Source organism: Doryrhamphus excisus, linkage group LG12 (assembly GCF_037039965.1).
Source record: "Doryrhamphus excisus strain RoL-2023G ecotype Guam linkage group LG12, RoL_Dexc_Guam_v1.1, whole genome shotgun sequence".
Classification (NCBI taxonomy): domain Eukaryota; kingdom Metazoa; phylum Chordata; class Actinopteri; order Syngnathiformes; family Syngnathidae; genus Doryrhamphus; species Doryrhamphus excisus.
Window position 1 is genome coordinate 5,679,334 of NC_136368.1, and position 20,044 is coordinate 5,699,377.

The 20,044-nt window shown below is 40.4% G+C and overlaps 1 protein-coding gene across 1 annotated transcript in view; it reads right to left on the reverse strand.

Annotated features, from left to right (window-relative positions):
* The window catches only part of abca12 (ATP-binding cassette, sub-family A (ABC1), member 12), an 80,274-nt gene that overhangs the window by 33,384 nt on the left and 26,846 nt on the right, over window positions 1-20,044 (reverse strand). The window contains exons 27-46 of the mRNA XM_058081679.2: window positions 18,017-18,946; window positions 17,816-17,922; window positions 14,472-14,578; window positions 14,174-14,373; window positions 13,862-13,938; window positions 13,649-13,779; window positions 11,223-11,387; window positions 7,611-7,775; window positions 7,342-7,537; window positions 7,132-7,271; window positions 6,910-7,029; window positions 6,744-6,834; window positions 6,254-6,433; window positions 4,522-4,807; window positions 3,823-3,937; window positions 1,963-2,292; window positions 1,491-1,560; window positions 1,273-1,407; window positions 429-587; window positions 119-302 (exon numbers count right to left, since the gene is read on the reverse strand). Of these exons, the coding sequence (XP_057937662.2) occupies window positions 119-302; window positions 429-587; window positions 1,273-1,407; window positions 1,491-1,560; window positions 1,963-2,292; window positions 3,823-3,937; window positions 4,522-4,807; window positions 6,254-6,433; window positions 6,744-6,834; window positions 6,910-7,029; window positions 7,132-7,271; window positions 7,342-7,537; window positions 7,611-7,775; window positions 11,223-11,387; window positions 13,649-13,779; window positions 13,862-13,938; window positions 14,174-14,373; window positions 14,472-14,578; window positions 17,816-17,922; window positions 18,017-18,946 (3,888 nt within the window). The remainder of the gene's footprint in view (window positions 1-118; window positions 303-428; window positions 588-1,272; window positions 1,408-1,490; window positions 1,561-1,962; window positions 2,293-3,822; window positions 3,938-4,521; window positions 4,808-6,253; window positions 6,434-6,743; window positions 6,835-6,909; window positions 7,030-7,131; window positions 7,272-7,341; window positions 7,538-7,610; window positions 7,776-11,222; window positions 11,388-13,648; window positions 13,780-13,861; window positions 13,939-14,173; window positions 14,374-14,471; window positions 14,579-17,815; window positions 17,923-18,016; window positions 18,947-20,044) is intronic.

The window sequence follows — 20,044 nt, forward strand, 5'->3', positions numbered from 1 at the left end:
AAAGATTCCATTTGGAAAAAAGAAAAACTCCTATTGCATTTGAGTACTTGACGAACTATCATTTATGCAGGGACCATTTAAAAAAAAGAAACCAGGAGAAATGTTCCAATCTACTTACATGGTGGTGGTCTTGCCGGCACCGTTGTGACCCAGCAGTGATGTGACATGACCCTCATGGAAGGAAACATTCAGGTTTTGAATGGCGACTCGGTCGCCATATATCTTAGTCAGACTGTGGAGGGCAACACCCACTGGCAGATGAGAGAAATCCTCGCCCGCCTGAGTGGAAAACATGGTCTGGCCTGAGAGAAAGACAAATGCAGCCGGTAAATCAAAGTAACACGGTTCAGGGCATAAATGGAGAGAGTGAAAGAAATACAGTCAGGTGCTTGAAGACCGCATTCAACTTCAATGTAATTTTCCTCTACCTTTCCCTTTGTCGTCAAACACAGGCGGGTTTTTAGTCATGATGTTGGTGAACAGAAGTCCTCTGCTTCCCTTCTGCGGCTTCTTTATACAGCACCACAGGTCAGCCCAAAAGGAGGCGGTGAATGGAAAGTACCATGGAGCTGGGATGCCATAGGCGCCTGACAGAGAAAGAACAAGATGGTGACTTTTAATGCATTTGTGTAGAAACTCATAAAACCAAGTCTCTGCATCATTTTATCCCCAATAAAACTGTAATTATGGGCCTGCCAGCGAAAGTTGTTGTTATTCTTCTTGCTGTTAACCACTCCACCACGCATCCCTGAGTGTTTATTAATAAATAAATTAATATGTATTAGGGCGGCACGACGGTCCAGTGGTTAGCGCGCAGACATCACAGCTAGGAGACCAGCGTTCAATTCCACCCTCGGCCATCTCTGTGTGGAGTTTGCATGTTCTCCCCATTCATGTGTGGGTTTTCTCCGGGTACTCCGGTTTCCTCCCACATTCCAAAAACATGCTAGGTTACTTGGCGACTCCAAATTGTCCATAGGTATGAATGTGAGTGTGAATGGTTGTTTGTCTATATGTGCCCTGTGATTGGCTGGTGACCAGTCCAGGGTGTACCCCGCCTCTCGCCCGAAGACAGCTGGGATAGGCTCCAGCAGCCCCGCGACCCTCGTGAGGAAAAAGCGGTAGAAAATGAATGAATGAATATGTATTAGTATTTATTCATTATTTTGTTATATAAATTCAGTGTCTATAAGCTTGGGTAACAAAGAAACAACACACAAGAGTGAGTGGGGTGCCTTGGGTGTTATAATGTATGTGTTGTGTTCAATGTACCTGGAAAGACCATGCGGATGTAGGCCCCCAGGATGAAGTAGAAGATGGAATCGAAGAGCATCAACCAGCACAGCCAACCAAAGGAGGCTGTGTCTCCAGCGATGGGTGAGGAATAGGAGTTGTACCAATGAATTCCTGATAACAAACAAACATTTCATTTACTCCTGTGTTGAACATTTATCGTACATCTTTTTTTGATGACGGGAAGATGTTGGTACCTTCTCCTTGGGACTCGTAGCGCGAGATGTACTGACTGGCGTAACTGAAACAGGATGGAGACAGTATGCTCTGTAGGGAAATGAGACGTTAGTTAGTGAAGCATATCCAACAAATATCCAGTGACTGTAGACTCAGAAATTGCTTTTGTCACCTGCCTTTATAATATAATACATCGAGAAAGAGGCTGATATCATGAATTACTTTGTATCTCTAGCAATGGCTCCAGATACTGGAGATCACACATTCCAGGGTAAAGTAACACCTCTCAGCTGACACGAATACGTCGACATAAATGCTCAATTGTCGTACTTCTTACACAATTTTCATTAACAGTTGGTCAACAATGTCTGCTACAATTACCCAATATAGAGAACTGAAAGTGTGTTGCGAGTAAACTAGATTTAGGGTATGTGTAATGGTATTTTCTAAAACCCATTTATCTAAATGTCAAATCCGACCTCAGTTCCTCACCAAAGCACTCTTCTGGAAAAGGGTGAGACTGGTCTCCATGGCCATGACCACAATATAAGGGAAGAAGCAGAGGATGTAAAGGAGGCTTCCGCTAAGCGCAGCGACGTAGGTCTTATCGAAGAAGGAGCTGAGCAGGAAACTGAAGGCCAGGATGCTCAGACCGTAGTCCGAGAGATACAAAAAGAGGAGGAAGCCGTCACTGTGGGAGAGGATGCCGCCATACTTGAGAACCAGGGTGAGGATGATGATGGTCACCATCAGATGAGCAGCGCACTCCAAAAACCAGGCGAAAAAGTGGCTGAGTGGATTGACCCCCATCATCTTCATGTACTGTGGGGTTTCAAGAAGATCAAAACGGCAAAACAATGACAAGAGTCCTTCTTGATAAAGAACACATCTGATGAATACAGAAAATGTATATACAGTATACTGCTTGCATTCAAAAATACACTCACCATCCTTATGACGCTGCATTAAGTACAAGGCAAAAATACACAGTACAATACACAATAATCCAAAGTAAAGTGGAACACCCAGAAATATGAACATTCATTCATTCATTCATTCATTCATTTTCTATTCATTTAGAGTTGGGACACTATAGACAGATTCCGGTCCGTTCAATCGCACTACGTAACTTTGCTGTTAGAATGATGTTAGATGTGTCTCGCACATGCACGTGCGAGGGGATGCTGGAGCCTATCCCAGCTGTTTTCGGGCAAGAGGCGGGGTACACCCTGGACTGGTGGCCAGCCAATCACAGGGCACATATAGACAAACAACCATTCACACTCACATTCATACCTATGGACAATTTGGAGTGGTCAATTACCCTAGCATGTTTTTGGAATGTGGGAGGAAACCGGAGTACCCGGAGAAAACTGTGAGGTCTGCGCGCTAACCACTCGACTGCCGTGCTGCCGGGAATTGAAATATGAACATAAAATATATATTTATTATATATACAGTATATATTAGAGAAGAAAAGATTGTGTTTTGTCATTGAATAAGGCCTATTATTAATCAAAGCCATTGCTTCCCAAGTCTTATTCATGTCTTACATCTCTGACGACATTGACGACATGACTATGGGGTGCTATTTCATATCTAGAGGGCTCCAGTAATGTTAAAAACCCGTATTTAGAAGGACGTAAAGAAGTTTTTTTTAATGTTGTAACTATGAAAACTTTTGATTCATAGACAAGGAATCTTATTTTCACTCAAAATTCAATTATCATGGTTGAGTATAGAACCAATTAAGCGTCAAAAATGTAAAAAAAATAATGATAGTTTACATGCAAAAACAATCTGAAATGGTTATAAATGATGAACTAAATACATATCTTCTTAATCAAAATTCTATTATTCACAAACTTATTTGTTTTGCATATTATGCAGCCATAAAAAACACACATAAAGACACAATAAAGATTCAGTGACCAGAATCTGTCTATAGTGTCCTAACTCTAAAAGAACCACTAGTTGTTCTTCAATGAGATTGAATCACCAAAGTCTGGATGCTCTGTCCTTTGCTCTCTTTGGCCGTATGTTAACCAAGACAGTGTCCGAACACTGAGACATATTTTTGGTAATAGCATGTATCAAAAATCGAATCCTGTGAAAACCGTGGTGTATGAAAACTGGTGTTCCAGAATCCCATTTTGATTACTTATTAGTTAAATCCGAGAGGCAAAGTGCAGCACAATCTGCACTGCAAACTATCTCCATAATAAGATAAATCTCATAGTGGTGATGCATTATTATCTTTTTAAATGCATAATGTTCTTGTCTGCACCAATTGAAATGGGCAAGGTAAGGCGTCCAGAGAACAAGTCTTATAAAAGAATAATAAATCTTTACCTCATGCAGTCTCAGTTCTTTCTCATGAACTAATTTCTTCACAAAGTCAGCCACAAACAGAACCCAGGCTAACATCAGCATGATTGGAAAGACAAAGGAGATGGCCTCCAGGTATCTAGGGAGTCAAGACATGAATCCACCAATCAAAAAAAAAGAGTCAGCAAGGAAATGTTAAAAAAAAAATAAAAAAGATTTAAACAGCTTTTGTGCCAGATAAGTCAGATCGGAGCGTATATGTCATCGGCATTGTCTTAAAAAGCCCTTGAAAGTGAAGATAAATACATAAGTGTTATGCTCAAGCATGACGAACAATGTCACATGTTTAACTGCCAAACGTTCATGTCAGATTGGTTTGACATGAAATTACATACTGGCTGTTTGAATGGTGCATGGAGTTCGGAAAAGAGCATACATAGCATCCTAGTGAATATTCATGCAGCCTTTTCAGACCCAATTATCATGTGAGACTTCCCTGTGACTGACTACTTACTGACAGTCTCGAGTGGCAGATGAATAATGAGAGAGTTTGCATTATTCCGCATCGATGCCAGAATTTCATGCCCGAGACAGTGTGCATCCCTTTGCGTTCCTATATGCGCATTCCCACTTGAACATACTGATTCTGGACTGTATGTGCATTTTATGGATATGGATGTATAATCATTGGGAAATTGTGTGTTTTTGTGTTTATGTACTCACTCGTCACGAAGATAACATGGATATGGGAAGGGCTGAAGCTGCACAGCCGTGTCTGTGACTCTCTGCCCGGTTTGGATTTCAATAATGGCTCGGTCAATGTTCTCCTGCAGGTACACGAAGCCCCGGTTGTAGCGCATGGTTTTCTGCGCGGAGATGTGCGTGTCCTTCACAAAGTAAGGCTCACGGATGCGGTCGGTCCGCATCACGTTGTCCATATGCATGCGGATGGTATAGCTGACATTGGGTGGTAAGGAGTCGTCATCTTTGGGGAGAGTGAAGATTACACCTGAAAGACAAATGTATTTTAATGTTAGTCATTATAATATGACTTCGGTTTTCAATGGAAATTTTGCCCTGGTCTTTGTAAAGTTTACTATGTTGTTGTTTCATAATTGCATTGTAAATGCCCATTATTGTCTTTTCTGTGCAGTACATGTATTAGCACTTGGGGCACCCGGTCTCTCAGGCCTCCCTAGCGGGGGTCCCTTAAAAGCCGGGGCCCCATGCAAATGCCTGGTTTGCCTGTTGGCACGCCACGCCTCTGCATACAACACATATACATAACAAACTGTACTGTATCATTCTGCAAGATCGAGTGTCCAAAGAACCCTTAACATTACATTGCTTTGTTTTATGCATGTAAAAGTATAATTACACATATAATTAACACTTCCAAAGGCTAAAAAATATGATTTACTGAATATCCCCTAAAAAAATCTGGCTATTGGAAAAATGTAATTGAGGAATAATGGTCTGATGCCCTTTCAGCAGAACAAAGACCACCAAAATTATTTAGCTCTACTAGCTCTAAAACAGGGGTCTCAAACTCAATTTACTTGGGGGCCACTGGAGCTAGGGTCTGGGCGAGACTGGGCCGCATCAGGTTTTCCAAAAAAAACAAAAAAAACACATTTATTAAAAACAGAAAAATGAATAAACTTTGCTTTGGTTCCGATTTTCTACAAGAAAAGCTCTGATAAAACATTCCACTGTTCTCAAATATCTTAATTTTTATTTTTCTACACAAAATAAGATGAAAAATAAATAAACAAATCAAGAATAAAGAAAATCAATCAATCAGTAATAAATAAATAAATATAATGATAACAATAAAACGGCAAATAATAAAAACTTAAGAAACCACATATAGTTGGTGGGTAGACAAATTATTTTTTTCAGATTAAAATGAACAAAGCATTATTAGAGCCCTGTAGACATGACAAAACACGACTATAGTCACATTTATACTCTTTTTATTTACAACATATTGCGCAACTGCAGGGTCTTGAGACACATGCTAACTCGCACACTAGAGAGCTAGCGACCTAAACGGTAGCCTTCAAGTTATTTCCTTTAAACTTAAATAGCCAAAAACTTACCACTTCCACACGGATAGGGAGGATAACTATTAACAGTTATTTAACCTTTAACATGAACATTAATCAAATGTAATAATTTTTTTTTTACAGCATCCATATCAAACTTGCGCTGGCCGCACTAACATTAAACTTTCATATCAAGGCGGGGGCCTCAAACTAGTGTCCTGCGGGCCACATTTGGCTCGCGGGCCACGTGTTTGAGACCCCTGCTCTAAAATAATGCAGTCTCAAGAAAGGTTTACTATTTCAGGTCAAAAGGAGTACAAGTATGGATAAGCACATACATGTTGCACTACACATCCAGGAAAATATTCCATTCCTAACGCGATTAATTCCATAAAACACTGACTTACTTCCATAGAGATTGCGGTCCTTGGCGAGCTCCTGGGCATTAGCGTCAAGCTCCTCAACAGAATCATAGCCTTGGTAGCGATCAAATTTAATACAAGATGACATGTTGACCAGCAGGGTGGACAAGAGGGTGATTTGGTCCATGATGTGTTTGTTCTTCTCCAGCATCAGTGTCATGTTTGCTGTGAAACAGCAAAAAAGTGACGGCCAATTCAATTATTCTTAAGTATTAAGATTACTATTGAAGTATTAATACTATTTGGATTCAGGGCAAAGTATGTAGTTTTCAAGAAGGGAAGATTAAAAAACATAAGGTATGCACTGACTTCTCAAGATGATCCAATTAAATATGTAATCTAAGTCACACCTTGGAGGGAAATAAATTATTGCTGAAATGAAAAGCTTGTGGTTCTTTAATCTTTTGCCAACCCCGATGACTGAGGCAACAAGTGAGAGTTCGGAATGTGTCGCATATTGAAAATGCTCACTCACAGAAGCCGTTGAGAGTGTTCCTCATTTTGTGGACGTCGATGTCTGTTTGCATTTGTATGAAATTTTGCACAAACGGATTGGACAAGGAAGACTGGAAAAAGCACAAAATTGAGAATCAGTTTGAAAAATTGCCCGAGTTGGTTTTGATGATTTTCATTCAGCATACCTTAAGCATTGGCAAAGTGCGGCTCAGTATTTTGGCGGATTCCATTAGGTAGCCGGAGGAATGGATCCATTCGTCGGAGTGCTTCTTTAGATTTGCAAACTCTTGCAGGGTACCGTTGGCCTGGGCAAGAACAGGACAGTCATATATTTTCATAAACATCTTGGTAACCATCCTTTTTCGAGTTTCTGGATGCACTGGAGCTGCTACAACGAAATCGGATACCTTCTCCATAACAGCCCTGATACTGGGAGTGTTGGGTGAGAAGAGGATGTTCCCCATCAGCATTGGTTTAAGGAACGCCCAGGCAATGGCTCCTCCTCTGGTGCTAACCATGTCGAGGTACATGTTCATGCAGAATGGAGCTACAATTGAAAAGTGTGGAATGACAAATAGTTTCCTGGAATTTCAGGAATATCTCGATGCATAACATACTTGCATTCCGTGGAATCTTGAACCTGTCAATCATCTCCTCCCGTTTTTGTCTGTCAAGGAATGATGGGTTGGAATCCACATGGATGGGAAGTGTCGCGAGTCCAAAAAGAGCCATGACACCTCGACTGCACATTGCCCGAGAGATTGTGACAAAAGTAGCTCTGACGGAGAGGCTGGGCTTCACACCTCTCGCAACCTGGGTAAAAAACCAGCCAACGTGAATACAGTCATGTGCGCAAGATGCCTTCAAAAGTTGTTATACCACACACTTGGTTGAACTCATTGTCGGCCACCAGGTTGAGGCTTTCCATGGAGAGCATGTAGCCTTGCAGCTGATCAATGGCAGGGAGGAACTTTTCCATCAGGTGGATTATGTTCTGGGCCATTTGAAGCATCAGTCCCAAAAGGCTCTGAAGCTCATCTGACAACACCATCTGAAATACAGTTTGTCCACATTACAGACATCCGAAAGTCATCCGAAATCATCTTTTTTTTCTAAAAATGACCTTGTTAGTCCATGTGGTGGAGAAACACCTCAGTCTTAAATTGTGTTTTAAATTTCAGAATAATTTAGCAAAGTTGACTCAAAAATGACATATAATTTAAATACATTTATAGGAAAACTGTACATGATCCACAAAATCCTTATGTGAGACATGAACACACGTCTTTCTCTTTTCTGTGCATTATAAAGATATAAAAACAGATAAAAGAGGCCGCTGATCAATGTACACAACACACCTATTTCGCCTAGAAAGACGGCTCATAAACACCTCTGAAAATGTTTTATTATCTAATATCCATGCTGTAATATCCATGCTAGTCGTTAAAGTGGTTCTATGGCAGAATAATAATAATTAGCTACAAGCTACTTACAATAAGTAGCTGGGTTAATATGCAGGTAACATTAATGTAGCATCGTTGGTGGATTTTGTAGATTTTTTTTCAGAAAGCTTTATCAACAAAATAGTTGCATTACATTATGTGTAGTCTTAGCTGTCTTTTTTTTAGCTGTTTGTCTATCTTTAGAACGCACAGTTGTCACATAACGACTGTGGATGGTGGGCAAAATACCAAAAAGTGTATTCCTTTAAAGTAATGCCTCTTTAAATTTGTGAAATTATAATAAAATGCTATCTATAACAAATGACGCAAATTCCAAAAGCCAAAAAAATTGCACAAAAATGATTTAAAAAAACTGAACAATACAGGAACTTGACATCGAATGCAACATTTCTGGGGAAAATGTGCCTTCTGAAGTCAATAGAACTTGGGAATTTGAATTGCTGTTGTCCATGAATTGTCATTAATTTTCTAAAAGTTCTGTCCGTCCATATTTTTGCTTTTCCTCAGAATTCTTCAAAAGCCATTTATTCAAAAAGCCCCTACACAGCAGCATCTCGGGGATTACATCACATGCAGCAGAGTGCCTTAATGCAATCGCCATGTAAAATTAATAATAGTAATCGCTATATGGGGTTTTTGATGTAAATGAGCATTGAGCGAACACATCTTGTTTGTGCAGAATGTCACAGAGAGATTAGTTTTATGTCTTATGAAAGTTATTATTGCTGTATTTTTGTATGTTAGTTTCACGGTGATCCCAAGTCAAGGCTCAGAAATGGAACTGAAATGCAGTCTTTGATAAGAACCAGTTATCTGTGGGTCAGAAAACCTTAACAAAAACATTTTGTTAAAATAATTTTGAAGCTGCGGATAAAAATGTATTACACCTGAAGCTTTTGTGCTGTACTTTTTCTTTTTTTTAACTATAAGATATTTGAGATTAAAAGTTTCTGCAAGTTGAGTTGCCGCTTGTCATAAAGAAGCGATGGTGGGTCCTGCAACCAATCCAGTTGGGAAGCGCTTGCCTTACATGTTTCATTACAGTCCTAGTTTTACATTTTGCTTTTGCTTTTTGCAAAGCTTGTCACTTTCTTGCTTTTGGTATGTTATGAATTCATAGATTCTCTCAGTTTTACATCTAAGGAATGAGATTGTCAAACAGAACTACAAAAAGAAGAACAAGTACCGTCAAAGACATGAAAAGTTTAAGGTTTGGGTGAGAACTGAAGATGGTACGGTACTAATAACAATGTGAAATTCAGTTCAGTGTGACAAAGTAATCGCTAATGTGATACCACCGTCAGGTCACAGGTACTGCGAAGTCAGGAAACGGTCATGAACCAGCTGATACATTAAAATGAATGTGATGCAGGCACAGTTATTTCTTTTACTTCATTAAAATGCATCAATTTACTTTCTGTTGGCTGGCATGACGTTAAGGGACTGTGTGTCTGTTTATGCAAGATTATTATTTATCCGCTAATTAACTAAATCCAATGTGACCCACCGCCATTTATGTATCATTTCAAATATATGTACAAATGTACAATGGATGCTCGTCAACTGGGACTTTCAGTGCATGAAAATCATTGCCGGTTTATCACCAAAACATTACACTCAGCCCTGTGATTGGCTGGCGATCAGTCCAGGGTGTACCCCGCCTCTCACCCGAAGACAGCTGGGATAGGCTCCAGCACCCCCCGCGACCCTCGTGAGGAAAAAGCGGTAGAAAATGAATGAATGAATGAATGAACATTACACTCAATAAAGTAGTTCTAGTCCTGACTAGGAATCAAGTGCCCAAACAAAGCATCCACATGTTGGTGACCCAGTTTGGGTGAAAAATGGGTTGTGGTTTGTTTAGAGCTGGGACACTATAGACAGATTCCGGTCCGTTTATTTTGATGTTAGAATGATGTTAGATGTGTCTCGCACATGCACGTGATTGCACACAGTCGTTTGAGTTTCATTCATTCATTTTCTACTGCTTATCCGCATGAGGGTCGCGGAGGGTGCTGGAGCCTATCCCAGCTGTCTTCAGGCGAGAGGCGGGGTACACCCTGGACTGGTCGCCAGCCAATCACAGGGCACATATAGACAAACAACCATTCACACTCACATTCATACCTATGGACAATTTGGAGTCACCAATTAACCTAGCATGTTTTTGGAATGTGGGAGGAAACCGGAGTACCCGGAGAAAACCCACACATGCACGGGGAGAACATGCAAACTCCACACAGAGATGGCCGAGGGTGGAATTGAACCCTGGTCTCCTAGCTGTGAGGTCTGCACGCTAACCACTCGACCACCATGCAGCCCAGTCGTTTGATTTGTTTCATGAATTGGATTTACATTGGATTTACATTGTTTCAGTTTCCATATGATTCGGTTTTAGATAGATCCTATGATAAATCACAAAACCTAAAGTTACATTATATTCAGTAATATATAATATTCAGTATTCAGATGATAGATCATTGTGAAATATAATATTGTGAAGGAAAACTATCCCTTATTGAGGTTCATTCATTCATTTTCTAGCGCTTTTTCCTCACGAGGGTCGCAGGGGTGCTGGAGCCTATCCCAGCTGTCTTCGGGCGAGAGGCGGGGTACACCCTGGACTGGTCGCCAGCCAATCACAGGGCACATATAGACAAACAACCATTCACACTCACATTCATACCTATGGACAATTTGAAGTCACCAATTAACCTAGCATGTTTTTGGAATGAAACCCATGCATGCACGGGGAGAACATGCAAACTCCACACAGAGATAGCCGAGGGTGGAATTGAACCCTGGTCTCCTAGCTGTGAGGTCTGCGCGCTAACCACTAGACCGCCGTGCCGCCCCCTTATTGAGGTTCTTATTGTAAAATCTTACAAGCATTTTGCCCATAAAGCCGCAAAACCACACATAACATAACAGGCTCCAATTTACTGGTCTTATTCACAAAATCAATAACAAGACGACAACAGTGAACCTCTCTGTTTTCCCTTTGACATACAACCCGGGCTGTATTTTAGTCTTACTCTGTAGATGAACTTCTGCAGGTTTAGGTGGCGGGTCAGGAGGACAGTGAAGTTGTACCACTCTTGGACGGACATGGAGCAGAAGGTCTTGAATAAATCTGTCTCGACGATGCTCAGATGCCCTGGGTAGTTGCAGTGTCGGAGATTCACCAGCCAGGAGAGAATCTATTTCCAAGGCACAGAGGAAATCACCACTATGAAACATACTGTATATCTACATAAACTAAAAATGGATACAAATGGAATCATCTTCATGTTTGATTTTTATATAGGCTTGACTTTGAGGAACAACATGCCATGCCAACAACAAACTCTAGCCTCCTTATTGCTCCCCACATGTTTTATGAAGCTTGTTATGTTCAGGACAAGTGGCTCCACTACATGCATTCTTCTTTTATAGTATGTGAGCATTGTTTCCATCCAATTAGTCGCAAGCACAACAAGTGGTCAATAGAATTGCTCTCTCCTGGTCATGTGACTTGTTGCCTGGCCTGCTTGTTACGAGCCAGGGTCCTGGAATTCAAAAGACTGGGCTGTTTGAATGGCAAACGAGGATTTGACAGCCTTCGGCATGCTTAATCACACAAGAGAGCCCTCTGTCATATAGAGGATCTTGGCTGCAAAAAGCCAAGCTCCTGTTATAGATGATCTTTGACAAGCTTTTTTGCGGTTGGTGGTACAGAACAAAACATCAGATCACTCTTATAATATAGAGGATCTTTGTAAAAAGCCAAGCACCTGTTATAGATGATCTTGGACTAGCTTTTTTGCGGTTGGTGGTACAAAACAAACCATCAGACCACTCCTGCAATATAGAGGATCTCTGTAAAAAGCCAAGCTCCTGTTATAGATGATCTTTGACTAGCTTTTTGCGGTTGGTGGTACAGAACAAAACATCAGACCACTCGTGTAATATAGAGGATCTTTGCAAACAGCCAAGCTCCTGTTATAGATGATCTTTGACAAGCTTTTTTGCGTTTGGTGGTACAGAACAAAACATCAGACCACTCGTGTAATAAAGAGGATCTTTGCAAACAGCCAAGCTCCTGTTATAGATGATCTTTGACAAGCTTTTTTGCGTTTGGTGGTACAAAACAAAACATCAAACCACTCCTGTAATATAGAGGATCTCTGTAAAAAGCCAAGCTCCTGTTATAGATGATCTTTGACTAGCTTTTTTGCGGTTGGTGGTACAGAACAAAACATCAGACCACTCCTGTAATATAGAGGATCTCTGTAAAAAGCCAAGCTCCTGTTATAGATGATCTTTGACTAGCCTTTTTGCGGTTGGTGGTACAAAACAAAACATCAGACCACTCCTGTAATATAGAGGATCTTTGCAAACAGCTAAGCTCTTGTTATAGATGATCTTTGACAAGCTTTTTTGCGGTTGGTGGTACAAAACAAACCATCAGATCACTCTTATAATATAGAGGATTTTGGTAAAAAGCTAAGCTCCTGTTATAGATGATCTTTGACAAGCCTTTTTGCGGTTGGTGCTACAAAACAAAACATCAAACCACTCCTGTAATATAGAGAATCTTTATAAACAGCTGAGCTCTTGTTATAGATGATCTTTGACTAGCTTTTTTGCAGTTGGTGGTACAAAACAAAACATCAGACCACTCCTGTAATATAGAGGATCTTTGCAAACAGCTAAGCTCCTGTTATAGATGATCTTTGACTAGCTTTTTTGCGGTTGGTGGTACAAAACAAAACATCAGACCACTCCTGTAATATAGAGGATCTTTGCAAACAGCTAAGCTCTTGTTATAGATGATCATTGACAAGCTTTTTTGCGGTTGGTGGTACAAAATAAAACATCAGACCACTCCTGTAATATAGAGGATCTTTGCAAACAGCCAAGCTCCTGTTATAGATGATCTTTGACTAGCTTTTTTGCGGTTGGTGGTACAAAACAAAACATCAGACCACTCCTGTAATATAGAGGATCTTTGCAAACAGCTAAGCTCTTGTTATAGATGATCTTTGACAAGCTTTTTTGCGGTTGGTGGTACAAAATAAAACATCAGACCACTCCTGTAATATAGAGGATCTTTGCAAACAGCCAAGCTCCTGTTATAGAGGATCTTTGACTAGCTTTTTTGCAATATGGTCTTAAACAGATCGGAACACTCTTGTCATATTGTCATATAGAGAATCTTTGCTTAGTGTTTGTTTGTTTATTTTTTGCAGTTGGTCCTTAAAAATAATAAAAATGTTATCATGCTCCCTTCATTAAGAGAATCTTGCTAATCCTAACAAATGCTAACGGGGTCATGGATTTGGTATGCTGTTACAAGGAGATCTGAGAGGAAAAAAGGAGGTTTCACCTTCAAACTAGCAGGGACAATATTCTAAGAAGGCCGGACATCCACAAAAAATGAAAGTAAGCACCATATATGAAAGACATTGCTACCGTTCACCTTTAAATTGTTGGTCGGCATGATGGTCTCCATGAGCATGTTGAGAGTAGCTGGATCGAAATCCATGTGCTGCTGAACATCCTGGACAAAGGCACTTTGATCATGGAGCAACTCACCAACTGTTGTCTTCCCTGCAGGAATAAAGCAAACAAAATACATTTTGATATGATACCGACACACAGAAGACATCTAAGTGCAACTAAGTGATCTCACCTGAGGATGTGATGTTAATACCGAGAGAGCTCAGGCTGCTGGTGTTAAAGCCCAAACTTTCACTGAGGGCAACCGACCTATTATTGCAAACAAACGCAACAAAATATTTAATAACACACTACTTTCGGGGAAAACTGCAGAAAATTTAACACTCAAGTGCCATCTTTCAAAATCTTTCAAAATCTTTCAAAATATATAACTGTAGTTTCAAGCCGCAAGGCATGCTGGGTAACTTTGTGGTAGCTACTCTTCCCTATACACTACACATACAGACCTACAGAAAAAAATTTCAGAACATGCACAATGCTGTACCAGTCTGTCCTCTGGTCAAAGGTGCTCGGGTCTCCAATGATGGTCTGGAAGAGGGCATCATTCAAGTCTGTCGTGTTGACCAGCAGACCTTCCAGCAGAGTTTTCAGACCAGGTAGGACAATGTGACAGAGCTGACCGGGCTCTAATGAGATGACTTCCAAGAGGTAACGTAGAGATGCAGTATCCTCTACTATGCACACCTGCAACCAACCAACGTATGATATATTTTGGTCATAATTTACCACCCATCCACTGGAGCTCAATGAATATGTAAATATTCTCATGTGTTTAAGGAGACCTGGGATGTCAGGAGATCAAGATGTTCTGTGAAAAGCGGATCTCTGATGTCGGTCTGGAAAAGCAGCTCAGCTGTCTGGAAAGTCTCTTGTAAGTGATCAAGGTTCTCTGTAATGAGGAAACACAAATGACAAGGAGAAAAAAGGGTCTTGTAAGGGCCAGTATTGGCATAAAAATTAGATATCGGTTCATATTGTATTGTATCGTTTTTTTTCTTCTGATAAAGATATTGATTAGTGATAAGTCAATGATAATTGATTTTGTGCACATCTCTAAAAAAAAAAAAGTAAGATGATATTGAAGCTCTGGGCTGCATGCTGATCGAGTGGTTAGCATGTAGGCCACACAGTCAGGAACCCAGAACCTGGGTTCGATTCTCCACTTGGACATCTCTGTGTGGAGTTTTCTCCGGGTACTCCGGTTTCCTCCCACATTCCAAAAACATGCTAGGTTAATTGGCGACTCCAAATTGTCCATATGTACGAATGTGAGTGTGAATGGTTGTTTGTCTATATGTGCCCTGTGATTGGCTGGCGACCAGTCCGTGGTGTACCACTGGGATAGGCTCCAGCATACCTACAAAATGGATGGATGGAGCTCTGGTAAAGCTGCAAATAGTAGAAAATACTTGTGAATAAAGAGGGTCAGCAGGTCTGAATGATCTATTGAATTAAAACAAAACTGACAACACCACAATGTGTAATTAGACTCAAATTAGACAATGGCAATGTTTGATTTCATGCTGTTCAACACCTTGAGGCTTTGGCAATTACAACACTTCAAAGTATGCATGTGTGCGTGTGTGTGTGTGAATGAGCTAGTAAATATGAGTGGGTGTGCTGCCGCTAATGTGAGGCGGCTCTGTTGAACAATTATCTCACGAGCCCAGACAGCAATTAAAGAGGAGGTCATAGATGTGCACTTTAGTGTGTGAGTTAGAGGTGAACTGTTTAGCGAGGGTGGACAAGATAATTGTTGGAATTCGACTTTACTAACGAGATTTTTTAAAAGGTGCTGAGCAGCTTTCGGCTGGAGAAGCGGCATGTGGCCTTGGGCTCTTTGGAAGATCAAGCTAAGATGGAATAAGGTGGTATTTTTTGTATCCCCATATTGAGATCCACTACAGGCATGCACACAACTAATGTTGCATTGAAAAAACAACAAGGTCCGAGATCTGTTGTTAGGAAAATATGTTTTGTGGGTTCATATCCTGCGTGGGCATCTCTGGGTGGAATTTGCATGTTCTCAACACCCTCCACTTGAATATTTTTGTGGTTAATTACTGTATGTATGAACCCCAGAGCACTAAACGGTCTACAAAAAAAAGCCAACGGAAGCAAAACAATGAGTTGTATCCTGCTATATAACAATACATGACCAATTTTTTAAAATTAATCTTCTCCCACAAATCCCGCAAGTCCTCATCTTCTGTATCTGAATCGAACAGCTGGACAATTTCACCATCAAACATGCCAGGTTCCCTCTCATCATTGTCAGAGTCACTCTTGTTGTTAGGTGGCTGTTCAGCAAGCAGTTAAAGCAGATACCTTATCCCAATGGTTTTGCAGCTTTAAACAGTTACAGATAAATGCATCGTGTAAATAAGACAATAATAAGTCATCAGTATGACCCAAAGTTTGTGATTATTTTGGTTTACTTGGTTTTTCACAGTAGTGAAGAGAATCACTCAATCAAGTAGAGTGCTTACCGAAGTAGCATAACAACATTTTTTACAGACTTTGAACTCACACATTCACACTGCACACATAAAGAACACCAGATTATAAGGCACTTTGTTGATTTTTGAGGAAATTAAAGGCTTTTAAGAGTGCCTTGTAGTGCAGAATATACGCTAGACTTGAGTGTCTCGGCATGTGAGTCTGTCCTTCAACAACTCTGTCCCTCGCATACGTGGTGCCCGATATCTTTCGCATGAATAGTCAGACATTTTCTCTAAAAGCTGTCTGTTATGGTTTGATTTGTCTCCTTACGTGCACGTTTTATTAAAGTGTACCTCTCATTATTCTCAAAGAACCTGTCTCATCTTTTATCTATTTTGAAGCCAGCAGGAGATATTCTCTTGACGTCTGTGACGGTAAATGTTCAATGGCCAGACACTTCATTAGTAGTGAGTATAAAACTCACTTGACACTTTCAGAGAGGGTTTGACAAAAATTTTGAAACTTGAAAAAAAATAAGCAAAAATGAAATCATCAATCAAATTTGGATATTAAAAAACAAACAAATAACCAATAACAGAAAATAAGCCATTTCATTCTGCTTTTCATTCAGGACAAGACTAGAAATAAATGCATTGTGAAATAAAAATGTGAGTTGTGGATACCAGCATTTTGTTTATGTGCTGGTAAAACAAGCATATTGGTTTTGTTTGGCTTGAAATAAGCTATGAAAATAAATGTTACCAAAATTAGCAGCTCTTTTTCATTTTCATTTTGTAAAAGTAGCTCTCACAAAAAAAACCTTGGTGACCCCTAATATAGCCAGTAGAGCATTTACACTCCATGTATGTGATATCGGTATCGGCACGATTTTTTAACACATGGATTATCGGTATCAACATAAAACCCTAATCGGATCATCCCTAGTTTGAATCCATGTGAACACAGGGTATCCACAGTGTCGTTAAAACCCTTAAAAAGTCTTTAAAAAACCCTGCCTTGAAATGTATAAAGTTATCTTAAAAATATTTTAATTTAAAACAAATGCATAAAATATGGGCTGCACGGCGCTTAAGTGGTGAGTGCGCAGGCCTCCCGTGCATGTGTGGGTTTTCTCCGGGGACTCCGGTTTCCTCCCCCATTCCAAAAACATGCTAGGTTAATTGGTAACTCCAAATTGTCCATAGGTATGAATGTGAGTGTGAATGGTTGTTTGTCTGTCTATATGTGCCCTGTGATTGGCTGGTGACCAGTCCAGGGTGTACCCCGCCTCTCGCAAGAAAACAGCTGGGATAGGCTCCAGCACCCCTGCGACCTTCTTGAGGATAAGCGGTAAAAAAATGAATGAATGCATGAAATGTTTCCCTTTTTGAGCCTAACTACAAAACAGAACTAAAGTACCAGTGCAACCAATTGAGCACAACAACATGTAAACCTAACAAAAGCCCAAACCAAGGCCAAATCACTTACTTATGTATCTACATATTGTAGATAATTTAGTTAGGTTAAGAATTTTTTCTTTCATTGTGAAAAAGCTGTGAATAAATTCAAACTTTTTTGCACTTTTTTGCCACAATGGATGTTAATTCTACTCGTGAACTTTTTAAAAAGTTTTCAAATTTTGCTTGTTGGAACCTGCAGAGACCCCGGAACAGGGTAAAGTTACCTTGAGATTCACTGGCAAGCACTCTGGTGATATTTTGAAGCACAGATATGAATGGAAGGCTATCAGGGAGCAAAGCCACAGCATCCCTCAACACATCCAGATATGACCTATGAAGATTTAAAAAAACAGATGACATGTTTTTTGGAGTGCTGCACTGTATAAAATAAGTCATTTTAGGATATAGTATCCAGTGGTACTTACATCAGAGAACTGTTGGGTAGAGTGGCGTACGAGAGGATCCCGAGGGCGGCATCGATTGTGTTTTCCCATGAGCCGTTCCGAACCCACGGCATGTCGCTGGTTGTTCCCTTTACTACTATGTTTAGATCAGGATTGGCAAAAAACACATGAGCTGTCTCCATCATTTCTTCTGGGGTTAAAGGAGCCGAGATGGCTCTGAACATTGCTGGGTAGTCTATATAGAGCAAGTCACTGAAGTCATTCACAAGGTCCCTTTGAGGGAGCATCGGTGCCTCGCGTTTGTGTCTGTAGGTAGTACCCCTATCCCCAATATCTTCCCCTTGATGGTGGTCCATGGGGGTGAAAAGACCACTGCTTAACAACTGCCTCAGCATTGCAATGATGTTTTCCGCTAGATCTTCAACCAGCTCTGTACTCTCTGGCAAATCCACGCCAATCTGAGTCAGCATCGACAATAAAGGCTTGAGGAGTTCCGATATTTTTGGTAGAGCTTCTGTGAGCAGTTCTAACCCAGACGCTTCTGTTGACGCCAACCATTCGGACATTTCAACCACTTTCTGTATTAGTAACATTGCAGCGTCGGAGGCCATAAACTGCTCCAGGACTTCGTAAAGCATCGAGTCATTCCCAGATACCGTCATACGGATGAAGGTTTGAAGAGCATTCCTTCTCATGTCAGAGCGAGGTCCTTTGATGAGCCAAGATAAGTCGCCCTCTATCAATGAGAGCACTTCCTCTGAGGTGATGTTTGCACAGGAGAGGAGGATGATCGCTGCCTCGCTGAAGATAGCATGCGATGTGTCGGAGTCTTGAAGGTGATGGGAGTTGTTCAGGATGTGGTATAGCGCTCTATCCATCGAATCCACGCACGACCAAAGCATGGGTGCCACTTTATGCAACTCGTCTGAGAGCATTTGAATGGAGGACAAACTGTGAAGGAGAAAAAGTGCAGATGGGAAAAAGTTGCTAAAAACACGACTGAGACGATATATGTAGAAACAGTTGGGTTTGTCTTGAATCCAAAACAGATCTATCATCTCCATTTTTGCCAGAAGTAATATTTCTCATATTCATGTATTCATACAGATGATAATTTCCCCTTTCTAGTCCTGATATTAAATCCTGATATGTAGCTGGTGTAAGCTGTCTCTAATTGAGTCGCGGCAATATGCAGAATGTTATCCTTATCAACATACCAAGCTCATTATTGCAGTTGGCGCACGAACGAGGAAATCCATTCTAAGAGGACGTCTTGACTACCTGAATGTTGGCAAAAAGACTTTAGCTTAACTCGTCAAGTTGAAATGTACTCAAAATCTTTAAAGATTAGACGGAGGTGGGAAAATCTATGACATCCTTCTTCATGTACTGTTCTGTCATCAGTGTGTATGTAAAACACAAATATGTATTGATTAAACACATTTTAATTTATTAAATGTAATCATGATTGATAGAACAGATAATTTTTCCCCCAAAAAATGTATTAATAATAGTCGCTAGTGAACAATAGCAATTGAAGAGAGGGTTCTGGAGATAGAGCTAATCCAAAAAAAAGTGTTTGACTTTTATTGCAAATGTTGATCCGAAATTGGAGGGCAACGAGAAGCAGGTAGTAGGGTTTGGAGGAGTGAACCGTGTGTCAAAAGCATAGGTCACAACCAGACTTTTTGGCCGTGCAATTTTCGTAATTCTGCAAATCCCTGCATTGATTTTTTTGTTTTGTCTCTTAAAAAAATGGAAATTTTGCCCAAATCTGAAAAAAATAAAATTACACATGGACGATGCACAAAGACATGCAAAGTATGTAACTTTGTCTTGCAATCCAAGACAAGACTCTGGTGGGGTTTTTTTTACACGTATTCCGCTTGCAGGAGCCTGTATGACCGGTTGTGACTTAGGCTAAAAAGATAAAATTTTCATGAGCAATGACTGGTGGAATCCTGCCAATCACTGGTCGATCTGGAACATACCATATGCGAAAAGTGGGGATCTACTCTGCAATGTGAGTGAGTGATGAGTCCGAGTTAG